Source organism: Piliocolobus tephrosceles, chromosome 6, assembly GCF_002776525.5.
Source record: "Piliocolobus tephrosceles isolate RC106 chromosome 6, ASM277652v3, whole genome shotgun sequence".
Taxonomy (NCBI): Eukaryota; Metazoa; Chordata; class Mammalia; order Primates; family Cercopithecidae; genus Piliocolobus; species Piliocolobus tephrosceles.
In genome coordinates this window covers 127,525,676-127,538,429 of record NC_045439.1, presented here as the reverse complement: position 1 = coordinate 127,538,429, position 12,754 = coordinate 127,525,676, and the positions used below count along the sequence as shown (strand labels likewise).

Here is a 12,754-nt window from a genome sequence, read left to right as displayed (position 1 = left end):
CCAACATGGTGAAACACTGTCTCTACTAAAAATACAAAAATTAGCCGTGAGTGGTGGTGCAGGCCTGTAGTCCCAGCTACTGAGGAGACTGAGGCAGGAGAATTGCTTGAACCCGGGAAGCAGAGGTTGCAGTGAGCCGAGATCTCACCACTGCACTCCAGTCAGGGCAACAGAACAAGCCCCCACCAAAAAAAAAAAAAAAAAAAAAAAAAAAAAAGGAAGCAGCAGCAGCAGCAGCTGCCAGCTTCTTGCACCTCTGTCTTACAGGAGACTGGCTTCCTGGGCTATTTACTATCAATAAAGAGGTTGGTTTCCTAGGTAGATCACTGTAGGTTGTGGGTCAGAGTCCTATTTTTTATATATTGTGTGGCCATCATCTGTTTGTATATCAGGCTCACTCTGGAACAGCCCGTCCACCAAGCACCCTGGCGCGGTGCAGGCAGCTACAGGCGGCAGCTCCGCTAATCACAGGAAAGGGAGCCTTGAAGGGAGGTCAGAGACTTGGGTTTGGGTGTTCAGCCTTATTCTCCAGTCTGCGGGGAGGCGCCTGTAAGCTTCAGTGGTCTCCTCTGTACGTGAGCAATTTCTGCTGCGCTTCCTCCCTCCCGGTGAGCCGCCTCTTAAGGGGTGGCACTGAGCCCACGCCCACCAGCTCCCTCTGGAGGTTGGAGGGTGACTTGCAGGAGATGTGCACAGATTGCCTGTAAGATGCAGGTGCATATGGGAACAGGTAGCTCTTCTGCGCCCAACACCATGGCAGGTGCTGGGGGCTGAGAAGGACATGTGCAGGCCTCTTGGGACACCGGCTGGAGCAAGCACACAGACGTGCACTTGCATTAACCCTTGCTTTATTACAAGCCCATGTGGGCCCTGAACTCACCCTCCACATGTTCTTTTCCCTTCTCTCCACCACTAGGCGCTCCGTGTGAAATGGTCCCATCTCAGATTGCCCTGGGTAGACCTAGACTGGCTCATAGACATCTCCTGCCAGATCACGGAGCTCGACCTTTCTGCCAACTGCCTGGCGACCCTCCCCTCGGTTATCCCCTGGGGCCTCATCAACCTCCGGAAACTGAACCTCTCGGACAACCACCTGGGGGAGCTGCCTGGCGTGCAGTCATCGGATGAAATCATCTGTTCCAGGTGGCTCCCAGGGGTGTGAACGGAGCCCTATGTGACCCCACTGTCACCGTTGTGCTCCTGCACATGCTCCCGGGTTGTATTTTGTGGTTTGGGGGAAAAAATGTTCTGGCTAAAATAGGAGAAGGAGTTTTGCCTGCCCTTCGGCAAGCCTCCTTTTCAGGTTAAAACAGAGGTTTAGAGAGATCATTTGTCTGGCCCAAGTTTACACGGCTCACCTGCGGACGTGCAAATGTTTCCCTGAGATGCTCGTCTCGGTCCCGCCCAGGAATCAGATGAGGGCAGCCAAACCTTCCCGTGCTGGTGGATGCACTGGGGCTCTGAGGCACCAACTTTTACTCTACCTTCCAGGGAAAGTGGGAAGGGCCTCAGAGAAAAGGTTAACTCTGCAGGACTCAGGCAGCAGGTGGACAGTGTGGGCAGTCCAGGCTTGCTTCTTCTGGAGGCCTTGAGGGGAGACCTGAGCCTTACCCCTGAGCTTGCATGGAAAGAGGAAGGAACTTAGTTGATTTCTTTATTTATTTTATTTATTTATTTTTATTTTTTTGAGATGGAGTTTCACTCTGTTGCCCGGCTGGAGTGCAGTGGCGCGATCTTGGCTCACTGCAACCTCCAACTCGCTGGTTCAAGCAATTCTCCTGTCTCAGCCTCCCGAGTAGCTGGGATTACAGGCATGAGCCACCACACCCAGCTAATTTTTGTATTTGTAGTAGAGACGGGGTTTCACCATGTTGGCCAGGATGGTCTCGACCTCCTGACCTCGTGATCCGCCTGCCTCGGCCTCCCAAAGTGTTGAGATTACAGGCATGAGCCACCGCACCCAGCCTACTTTCTTCAGGACACATAACTGCAAGTCCTCATTCCATAAAGGGGTTGAATTGATTTTTAAAACGAAGGCTCTAAGTGAAGTCAGAGTCAAGAATGTTGGAAAGAGCTTGGGGTAGGAAGTAACCCATGGGACTCCCAAGTGATAACGGGAAGGAAGCCTGCACACCAGAACTTAATGAGCAAGTGCCATCCAAGTGGGGCCCTTCACCTGGGCCAGATGGACAGGTCCAGAAGGTTAAAAGCCCGGCTCTGTGGTCTCAGCAGCTTTCAGGGAACCCACTCATTTTGCTATTACATGCATGCGAAGGATTAGAATCCCTGTTGGTCAGCGGGGCCAGGGCCCACCAATGAGAGATTTGTCTTTACCTACACAGGACACAGTAAGATTTCTTCAAATGAATTAAAAATCATATGCACTACATTTTCAATGCACACTCTTTAACCTTGCACATGGAGAAAAAGAAAAAATTCATCCCTTGGTTTATAGAAAAATATGTAAATTTGGTGTTTTCCCTCTTTCTTCTGATACCTGCCTTCCTTCTTCTCCATCCCAGGCTACTTGAAATTGACATTTCCAGCAACAAGTTGTCCCACCTCCCTCCTGGATTCTTGCACCTCTCAAAACTTCAAAAACTGACAGCTTCAAAAAATTGTTTAGAAAAATTGTTCGAAGAAGAAAATGGTATGTTTTCTCATCAATGACCTGAGTGAATTAGTCATTTTCTTCTTGGTTAGGGATATTTTTACCGATTCATACTTTGTGTCTTTTTTTTTTTTAAGCCACTAACTGGATCGGTTTACGGAAGCTACAGGAACTTGATATATCTGACAATAAATTGACAGAACTCCCTGCCCTGTTCCTTCACTCTTTCAAGTCCCTCAATTCTCTGAATGTCTCCAGAAACAACCTGAAGGTGTTTCCAGATCCCTGGGCCTGCCCTTTGGTGAGTATCACACCAAAAGTCATGAAAGCCACAGTCAACTCTGCATCTCAGCTAGCCTCAGAGAGCCCTCAGGTGCATTATGTCAGTTCATCCACTCCGCAGCGAAGCCAGGTAGCAGCACCTGGTTCCCACACTGTAGCATGTCACACAGCATACAGTGAGGCTAAGTGTCCTAGGCAAGTGACTCACCTGAAAGCCAGCCTGCCTGGCTCTGGGTTCAAGAGCCACCCAGCAACACCCACAGAAATTTACCCAGGGACAGCTTGCACCCTGGCACTGGGCTAGTCATGCCTGAAAAAGGAGGGTTCAGTTCTTTTGGGACAACTATCACATGAGAGTAAGAAATCAGACTGGGCACGATGACTCACGCCTGTAATCCCAGCACTTTGGGAAGCGGGTGGATCATGAGGTCAGGAGATCAAGACCATCCTGGCCAGCATAGTGAAACTCCATCTCTACAAAAATACAAAAAAAAAATTATCTGGGCGTGGTGGCGCATACCTGTAGTCCTAGCTACTCAGGAGGCTGAGGGAGGGGAATTACTTGAACCAGGGAGGCAGAGGTTGCAGTGAGCCAAGATTGAACCACTGCACTCCAGTCTGGCGACAGAGCGAGACTCCGTCTCAAAAAAAAAAAAAAAAAAAAAAAAAGAGTAAGAAATCATCAATCACAGCACCTCTGATTAAATGGTATTTTTGCCTCTGGGGAATTTTGCTTGTTAAAACAGATGGAACGGCATAAAGACAGTGTGTGTGTGTGTGCACGCGCACCCTTGTATGTGTGTATGGCTGTTGGTTTTAAGCCCACAGTAAATGTCATCACTGACATTAACATTCCTAGTTTGGCCATTTGTGTAGGGGAAACCAGCTTCTCACTCCCGTGTGGTCCTGAATTGTTCCATTATTTCCAAGGACAATGGGCCGGATGTTCTGGAATGATGAGGGAAAAAGACCATGAGCTCCCCCAGGAAACCCCATTCCTGTCCCTTCCTTGGAGCAGGGTTGGGAGGACAGGGACAGTGAGGGTGTGCAGCCTTCCGATAACACTCAATCATCTTCATTACAGGATATTATTGTAATGGTCCATTTTTAACATCAAATTTGGAAACAGTCTCACAGGCACCACTGTATTTAAAGAGCTAACTAAGATACATTTTTTTTTTTTCTCTCGTCAATCTCTTAGAAATGTTGTAAAGCTTCCAGAAATGCCCTGGAATGTCTGCCAGACAAAATGGCTGTCTTTTGGAAAAATCACCTGAAGGATGTGGATTTCTCAGAAAACTCACTCAAAGAAGTTCCCCTGGGACTCTTCCAACTCGATGTAAGCCTAATAGCCCTTTTTTCTCATTTCCAGCTTTTGAGAAAAAATTGCTCCATGTTGCAGTGAAATGTATGTGTTTTCCCTGAGCTTCTGAGACAAATGTAAGGGGAAAAGGTGAAGAAAAAGTTCAGCTATCAAAAATACGCATGGCCATGAACAATGATGAGGGCAGAATACGGACAGCAGAAGCAGCTATGTTAGGTGGTGGTGGGGTTATGGTTCGTATCCCTCGGGACTTTCTTTAAGTCCATGGCCTGCCCATGTATGAGGCTGAGTGGACACTGAGAGCTCCAGGAAGGGCCTTTCCACAGAACCCTGTGTGCCTACCCAGAATAGGGGTGCTTTCTCACTTTAGGTGTTTTTAGGTGGTTGGCTGGTCCTTAGGCAGACAGGCCGTGGATCACACTCATTGCTTGGAGCTCAGGGCCAACCCCAGAAGGGGCCCCATCAGTGCCTGCTAAAGGCATCAGGACAGTCTCACCAGGGCCCTGTGGTGGACCCCCAGGCAGAGTGCCCAGGCCACCCTGCACAGGCTTCAGCCCCCGGTCCTGCCAGGCCACTGCCAGGGCCCCCACGGGCACTCCTCCAAGGCCCGGTGCAGCCTCCTGTGTGCGGCGACCCCCACAAGGCAGCGAAGGCCCCTTCAGCATGTGTATCCTCAGAGAGGAGGCGCTGTCATGTCCTAGGCTCCTGACAAGCACAGGGCAAAGTCAGGGACCCGGGGACAGGACTTTTTGCTTCTCAGAAGAAAAAAGCCATGCGGGGGTGCCCTTGGGAGGGTCTCACATCATACTCCTCTCAGGGTACTCCTGGCCTTCAGTCCTTGTCCACAGCCCTTGGGCCCCTGTTCTGAGTCTGTCTTCTCGTATTTCACACCAACAACTAACAGGCTTGGTTTTTGGGCTTCCCCCAAAGCCCAGAAGCAGCAAATCAGGAGAGGCAGAGCCTTGTCCAGCGCTTCACCGTGGGCCTGTGGGAATGTGTCTGCTCGAGGTCTTTTTCTCCACACTGGGAAGGGGTGGATGGGTATGTGGGAGACTTGGAGGGCCCTGAGGCCTGGCACATGGCAGGGTCTCCATAGAACTTCAGCAGGTGGGGGCTGGTTGCAGTGGTTCTGATGGTGGTGTGAGCCCCTTCAACAAGGAAGGAGACAGAAGCACCAGGAGGAGAGAATTTAATGTGGGGCAGCAAACAGCCTGTGGCCCTCCTGAGGTCACCCTGGTTGTGGGGGGGGATAGTTGGTGGCTGTGGTGATGTCCTCAAGCAGGGAGATAACATGTCTAAGGTACTCCTGTAAAGTAAAACATGGGCCAGGCATGATGGCTCAGACCTGGGCACCATGACTCAGACCTGTACTGCCAGCACTTTGGGAGGCCAAAATGTGAGGATTGCTTGAGGCCAGGAGTTTGAGGCTGTAGCAAGCTATGATCACACCACTGCACTCCAGCGTAAGTAGCAGAGCGAGACCCTATCTCTAAAAAAGTAGATAAATAAAAAGAAATACTAACAAAAAAAGAATAAAACATGTTCAGGTACAAGGTAGCCCCTCATCTCCCTTGGTGACTGGGTTCCCTGTAGGGTCTGTTTGCAGTAGGGCTGAGGGAGCGCTACCCACAAGGGGCACCCCAGACACGCTGATAATCCTGAGGGGCCCAGCTTGGGACTGTGTCGGCTAGCAGAGGGCACGAGGCTAGGGCAGTTACCCTTGGTGGTGCTGCCACCCCTGTCCTCAGACCTGGGCCGGCCCAGGAGGCCACCCACCAGGAGGCGACAGACACCAGCACTGTTCTGTATGCCCCATGCCACCCCCACCAGCCGTGACCCGGTGTCCTCCAAACCATAAGAGTCTGGCACTTTCCCTGGAGAGACCCACCAATAATCAGCACTCTTAAGAATCCTTAACACTGACAGCTACTTGGGCTCCTTTCACTCTAGAATAGTTGCCTCTCACTGCCTTTGAGGGAAGAGCTCCTGTAGATAGATGGCCCCGTTGCTCTATTTGATATCGTTTCATGAGTTTGAAGAGACTGCTGGGCCCTACACAACTGGCATCTGCATGAAGGCAAATTGGTTGGAATCGTTTGACTGCACGTGGTCGGGAACTGACTGGCTCTTCCGTCTCCCCTCCCTTCTTGTATCTGATGCCATCTTAGCTTCTCTCTCCCTCCCTCTCTCTCTCAGGCCCTCACATTCTTGAGGTTACAGGGGAACCAGCTGGCGGCACTTCCACCTCAAGAGAAGTGGACCTGCAGGCAGCTCAAAACCCTGGATCTCTCCAGAAACCAACTTGGCAAGTAAGCAGGGGCCTCTCCTCCCCAAAGCGTGTATGGGGCCGCGGTCGAGCAGGTCCTCGGAATGGTGGCAAGCGAGTCTGCAAGGGCTGCTGAGCCACCAGCTTGGGGCTTAACAACAGAAATCACTGCCTCACAGCCCTGGGGGCTGAAGTCCGAGGTGGCGGCGTGGGCAGGCCTGGCTGGTGTCTCCTAAGGCCCCTCTCCTTAGCTTGCAGATGCCGTCTTCTCCCTGTGTCCTGGCGCGGTCGGGCCTCTGTTTGTGTCTGTGTCCTAATCTCCTCTTCTTATAAGGACACCAGTCGGATTGGATTAGAGTCCATCCTAATGACCTCATTTTAACTGAGTTACCTCTTTAACAGCCCTGTCTCCAAATACAGTCACATTCTGAGGAATTGGAGGTTAGAGCTTTGACAAAGGAATTTGGGGGGACACAGCCCATAATGGTGTCCTTTCATTCCTAATTTTTAGTCTCCTGGAGAATCTTGTCTCTCACTTCAGCCTGAACTGTAATTCTGTTCAGAAGTCTCTGCTGATCACTAACTAAAATGGATGCGTAATTGAATAAAAGCACCCAGCCCCAAAGCCTTCCAATAGGTGGAAAGCCAGGATGAGCCCAGCCAGCCTCTGGAAACCAGCCACCCCCATTCATTTGCAGAAGGCCACTTCTGCAGTATCATGGTGGAACTTGCACCCCAAAGAGGACTTCTGTGGGGGGCAGTGTAAAAGGCAGCCGCCACTGCAACGTGCACCCCTGACAGGCCCTGAAGAGTTGCACCTGAATTTCCCCCTATCTCCGTGGCTTGGCATTATAACATCACAACCAAAAGAGTAATGTTTTTGTCATGCTGTCCTCAAATTTTCTTTTTCCTCTGCACAGAAATGAAGATGGACTGAAAACAAAGCGTATTGCCTTTTTCACCACCAGAGGTCGCCAGCGCTCCGGGACTGAAGCAGGTGTGTGTTGGTTGGGAGATGTTGGTGTTCCCAGATGAGATAGCCCGGGTAGCCTGGTTTCTGCTTCACCAAAGTGGGGATCGCCCTTATCTTGAGCCTTCCCCTTCAATGCCCTGTTGCAATGCCACAAATGTCCATGTTCAAATGACAACCCTGCACATGAGCTACGCCCATTCCTTCTGTCCCACGTGTGACACTCAAGTATCCTCAAGCCCTGCTCTCCTGCGTGGAGGCCGGTGATGCCAGCAGCTAACGTATGCAGCTGATCTACACACCAAGCAGTGCCCTAGACAGGTTACGTATGTGAGAGTCTCTCGTCCTCACAATGTGAAGTATGGGCCACAGTTCCCCATTTTGCACCTGGGGAAACTGAAGCTCCCGGGGTGTCTTAGCTCGGCTGCCATACTAAAATACCATCGACCGAGTGCTTCAACAGCAGACACTTATTTTCTCAAAGTTCTGGAAGCTGGATATCTGACAGGAGGGTGCCAGCACTGTCAGGGGCTAGTGAGGGCCTTCTTCCTGGTGTCCTTCTCTCTGTGTCCTGAGATGGTGGAGAGAGCGAGGACTCTGGTCTTCCTCTTCTTTTTTTTTTTTTTTTCTTTGAAACTGAGTCTCACTCTGTCACCCAGGCTGGAGTGCAGTGGCGCAATCTCGGCTCCCTGCAACCTCCACCTCCCAGGTTCAAGCTATTCTCCTGCTTCAGCCTCCTGAGTAGCTGGGATTATAGGCATGTGCCACCACACCTGGCTAATTTTTGTATTTTTGGAGATGAGTCACCACACCCAGCCCCTCTTCTTATAAGAATGTTAATCTCATCATAGGGGCCCCACCCACGTGACCTCATCTAAACCTAATTACAGCTCAAATATCCCATCTCCAAATAGTAATTTTGTATTTTAATACAATATAGGATTCCAGGAAGAAGGCCCTTGCTAGCCCCTGACAGTGCTGGCGCCCTCTTCTCAGATATCCAGGGTTTCACCATGTTGGCTAGGCTGGTCTTGAACTCCTGACCTCGAGTGATCTGCCTGCCTTGGCCTCCCAAAGTGCTGGGATTACAGGCATGAGCCATCGCTCCTGGCCCCTCTTCTTATAAGAACGTTAATCTTATCATATGGGCCCCACCCTCATGACCGCATCTAAACCTAATTACAGCTCAAATATGCCATCTCCGAAGAGTGTCACATTGGGTATTAGAGCTTTGACATTTGAATTTGGTGGGGGGCAGGGGACACAGTTCAATGCTTGGCATAGGAACTGACTGATTTGTCCCAGGTCGTGTGGCTGCTTCTCAGTAGCAAAGTCAGGTTTCATCCCAGGACTATGGGACTTCAGCTCTGGACCAGCAGCTCAGTTAAGTCTCTGTTGACACACGATGGCATCTTGCAAAGCCCACATGGATCACGGCCACCTTTGGCCTCACAGGCTGAGGTGAGGCCGAGGTTGCATAGGGGCTTGTGGTCTTCCCCAAAACTCATCAGAGACAGAAATTTTCCTAGTTTTTGTGCTGGTCACACAACAAGGCCAGTTCAGCACAGAGTACATCTAGGGAAACAAGCTCTTTTTGTTCCATTATCTTCTATGAGACGCAGGGGAAGGTATGGAGCTGTCCCTTCCATTAAACAACCAGCTCTGCTTCTTAACCTCAAAGCTACGACTTCCAAAGCCAGCTCCGCTCACAGAAATATCCCTCAGGATGCTGGCCCAGAAAACCAGAACTCACGTCCAAGTAGTTTTAAACATAATAGAGCTTTCTTCTTCAGTTTGATAGATGGTTGTTGGCAAGTACGGATAGTGTGAGGTAGGGATGAGCGACGCCACAGAGGCGAGGACGCATTTGCAAGAGGTGAACTAGGGAGTCTGCCACTGCTACGCTCTTGGATGAACTGGTGTGCTTGTGTGTTGAGTATGATACACATAGAGATCTGTCCCATAAGAGCATGTGTGTTTATATGTGAGTGAAAAAGGAATATCAGTGGAACAGATAAGAGAGTTCAAAAATAGACCTAAGTAAATATAGAAATATATCAGGAGTCCCCAGTGCCCCGCAGGCAGCCAACCGGTATTGGTCCGTGGCCTGTTAGGAACCAGGCCACAGAGCAGGAGGTGAGCGGTGGGCAAGTCAGCATTAGCTCCACTTCCTGTCAGATCAGCGGCAGCATTAGATTCTCATAGGAGCGTGAACCCTATTGTGAACTGCGCATGTGAGGGATCTAAGTTGTGCCCTCCTTATGAGAATCTAACGCCTGATGATCTGAGGTGGAACAGTTTCATCCCTAAACCATCCCCTTCATCAGTGCTGCAGTCCATGGAAAAACTGTCTTCCACAAAACCGGTCCCTGGTGCCCAAAAGGTTGGGGACTATTATTATATAATATGTGACAAAGACAGAATTTCAACTTAGTGTAAAAGGATGCTTGCTTGCTTTAATAAATGGTGTTGGTATTCCCACCTGGAAGGGGGACAAAACACGATACTAGATTACAAAAATGTCTATGTGGTAGGAGGTTTAAGTATTAAAAAAAGAAAACAATAACATTTAAGGAATATAGGTATAATTTGGCTATGAGGGGGATCTTTAAAATCTAGTTGGAAAATCCATGAATAATTTTTTTAAAAGACTAAAATTGTTGGCTTCATAAGCATTCAAAAATTGTGTGCAGTGGGAAGCATCATAAACAAAGTTATAATGCAAACAGGCTAAGAAGAAATATTTGCAACACAAATTGTTGCAACACAAATTGGCTTAAGTCCTTAATATACAAAGAATGCTTACAAATTGATTTAAAAAAAAAAAAAAAGACAACACAATAGGCAAAAAAATGGCCAAGGGATACAAACAATTTGCAGAAAAGGAAGTCCAGAGGGCCAGGAAACAAATGAAAATGTCCTTAACCACATGAATAGGGAAATGCAATTATGAATTTCATAACTGATCCTTTTATAAATGAAGGGCCTTAGGACTTTAGAAATTGAGTCCAGACATAGGGATTCACTTGGAAGGAAGGGGAAACAAACACCGTCTTCTCCTTCATGCCAGACGGGATGATGGGTATGAGAACAGGAGCTAGTGTAGACCTCGTTCATGCAATCCACTTACTGTGTGGATTAGAAACGTGTCTCCAACTTAGAAATGCCGAATCCTTCCTGGGACCACGGAGGAGTGTGCAAGGAAGTGGGCTCAGCACTCAGTGAGACGCCAGAGGGGAAAGTCACGGGCAAGCGTGGAAAAGCACCATAGGAGCATGCGCAGTACCAATGTTCCAGAAAATGACAGCTGGCGGCCCACAGGAGTATGTCTGGGGAGCCATGTGAGGGAGGTTCTCTGGCAGAGGTGAATCTTGTCTTTGGCAGATGACAAAAGCCTCTTGATTCTTTAAACTTCATCTAGAAAGTTGAGACCCACACTTGAGTGAAAAGAAGGAGGCTCCTTTTCCTCAGTAGGGTTATTTTCTCAGGGCCATGGACTCTTGGGTAAGGAATTATCTATAAAAGACAGCTTGTTTGCAGAAGGATAGTAAAATTCCAAGTAGATTTATGTTCATTCAAGTAGTCATATTTGTGCTGTGGCCTCATCCAAAAATAATTTGGATGGCCGTTTTTACGGTAAAAATCAGACCAGCAGAGTCATAAATAACTTATGAATAAATAATTACAGTTCATAAATACCCCGAACTGTGTTCTCCCCAGCCCAGTGCCCATCGTTTTCAACACCGGGCCGGGAGGTCTGTTACAGGTGTTGCCTCTGCAATCGTAGCTCATTATTTCACCCGTCTCTTACCTAAAGAGGCTTCATAAACACCGTAGCGAAACTTTAAAATTGGAAAGCACAGAGGCCAGGTGTTTAGGATGTGTTCTCTGGGGAAAAAGTAAGCCTTTCTCATTATTGATGTTCTTTCACGAAAATGTGAATTAGGGCAGGCTAATATTGATCATCTTTTTTCACTGAAGAAAAAAAAAAAAGGAAGCTTTTTGAACATTTCCTTACCTAACAAGGACTCATACAAAGCCATCTTTAGAAGGCTGGTGGTGCACCTTCATTTCCGCAGGGGCCCCTGCAGTGAGTTCCATTCACAGTGCAGCTAACTGGGCAGATTTTCCAGGCGTTGGTTTTGGTATTCCATTATCGGCTCTCCCTGAATGTTCTTGGAGGCCAGGTTACCCATTACCATTGTTATTGCAGCTACATGTGTGGAGGAAATCCAGAGCTGAGGTGGGGTAGCTATGATCAAGGGCAACTGAGCCTGGTTTCAGCCCAACAAAAGAATCCTGGCTTCTCTATTTTCCGTGTCTGGCAGGGGACCCTACGAGAGGGCTTTGAGGCAGTTGTTTTATCTTGAATTCTCTGAGCTCCCAGGCGTGCTGTCCTCCCCACTCTCCAGGCCTTAGCAGAGAGGATAAAGGCACTTCAGAGATTCTGCTGAAATCCAAACCTCTGATTCCCATCAGTGTGCGTTTCCAAGCTCTTTCTCAACTCAAATGCTCTGGTGCCCGTGGAAACAGCACATTTGACATGATTTTCATGGTAATCTCATAGTTAGCCTAATTAATAAAGTCACTTAAACACTAAACAGTTGGCTGGTTTTTCAAAGAATGTCATCTTAAGAAGCATAAAAATAGCCAACTGTAGTATATTTTCATTAACTAGCTTTTTTTCATGGAAAAAGCAATGCATGTATATTTTAAAACACCGTTTTTGAACAATAGCAAAGGGCATGGGATAAATATTCAGTCCTCTAGTAATTCCTTTCCCCAGAGATAACTATGGAATTCAGTGTATCTCTGGTAACCATTGTGTTCCTGTCTAACAACTGTATGTAACCTATATCCATACACATGTGCAGGTGTGGTGTGTGTGTATATAACATATACATGGTGTGAATGTGTGTGCATGCATGTGTGCAGACATTTCCTGGTACAGTAATAAGCCTTCTAGATATCTGGTTCTGAACTATTTTGTTTTAGACGGAGTCTTGCTCTGTTTCCCAGGCTGGAGTGCAGCGGCACAATCTCGACTCACTGCAACCTCCGCCTCCCAGGTTCTAGCAATTCTCCTGCCTCAGCCTCCCGAGTAGCTGGGATTATAGGTGCCCACCACGCCCGGCTAATTTTTGTAACATTAGTAGAGATAGGGTTTCATCATCTTGGCCAGTCTGGTCTTGAACTCCTGACCTCGTGATCCCCTTGCCTCGGCCTCCCAAAGTGCTGGGATTACAGGCGTGAGCCACCATGCCTGGAGCACCTTGCCTTTTCAATTGATGGGTAGCTCTT

At 48.6% G+C, this 12,754-nt stretch overlaps 1 protein-coding gene across 1 annotated transcript in view; it reads left to right on the top strand.

Annotated features, from left to right (window-relative positions):
• The window catches only part of LRRK1 (leucine rich repeat kinase 1), a 151,774-nt gene that overhangs the window by 94,507 nt on the left and 44,513 nt on the right, over positions 1–12,754 (top strand). The window contains exons 7-12 of the mRNA XM_023193573.2: positions 917–1,143; positions 2,523–2,650; positions 2,749–2,912; positions 4,095–4,232; positions 6,414–6,526; positions 7,404–7,480. Coding sequence (XP_023049341.1) covers positions 917–1,143; positions 2,523–2,650; positions 2,749–2,912; positions 4,095–4,232; positions 6,414–6,526; positions 7,404–7,480 — 847 coding nt within the window. The remainder of the gene's footprint in view (positions 1–916; positions 1,144–2,522; positions 2,651–2,748; positions 2,913–4,094; positions 4,233–6,413; positions 6,527–7,403; positions 7,481–12,754) is intronic.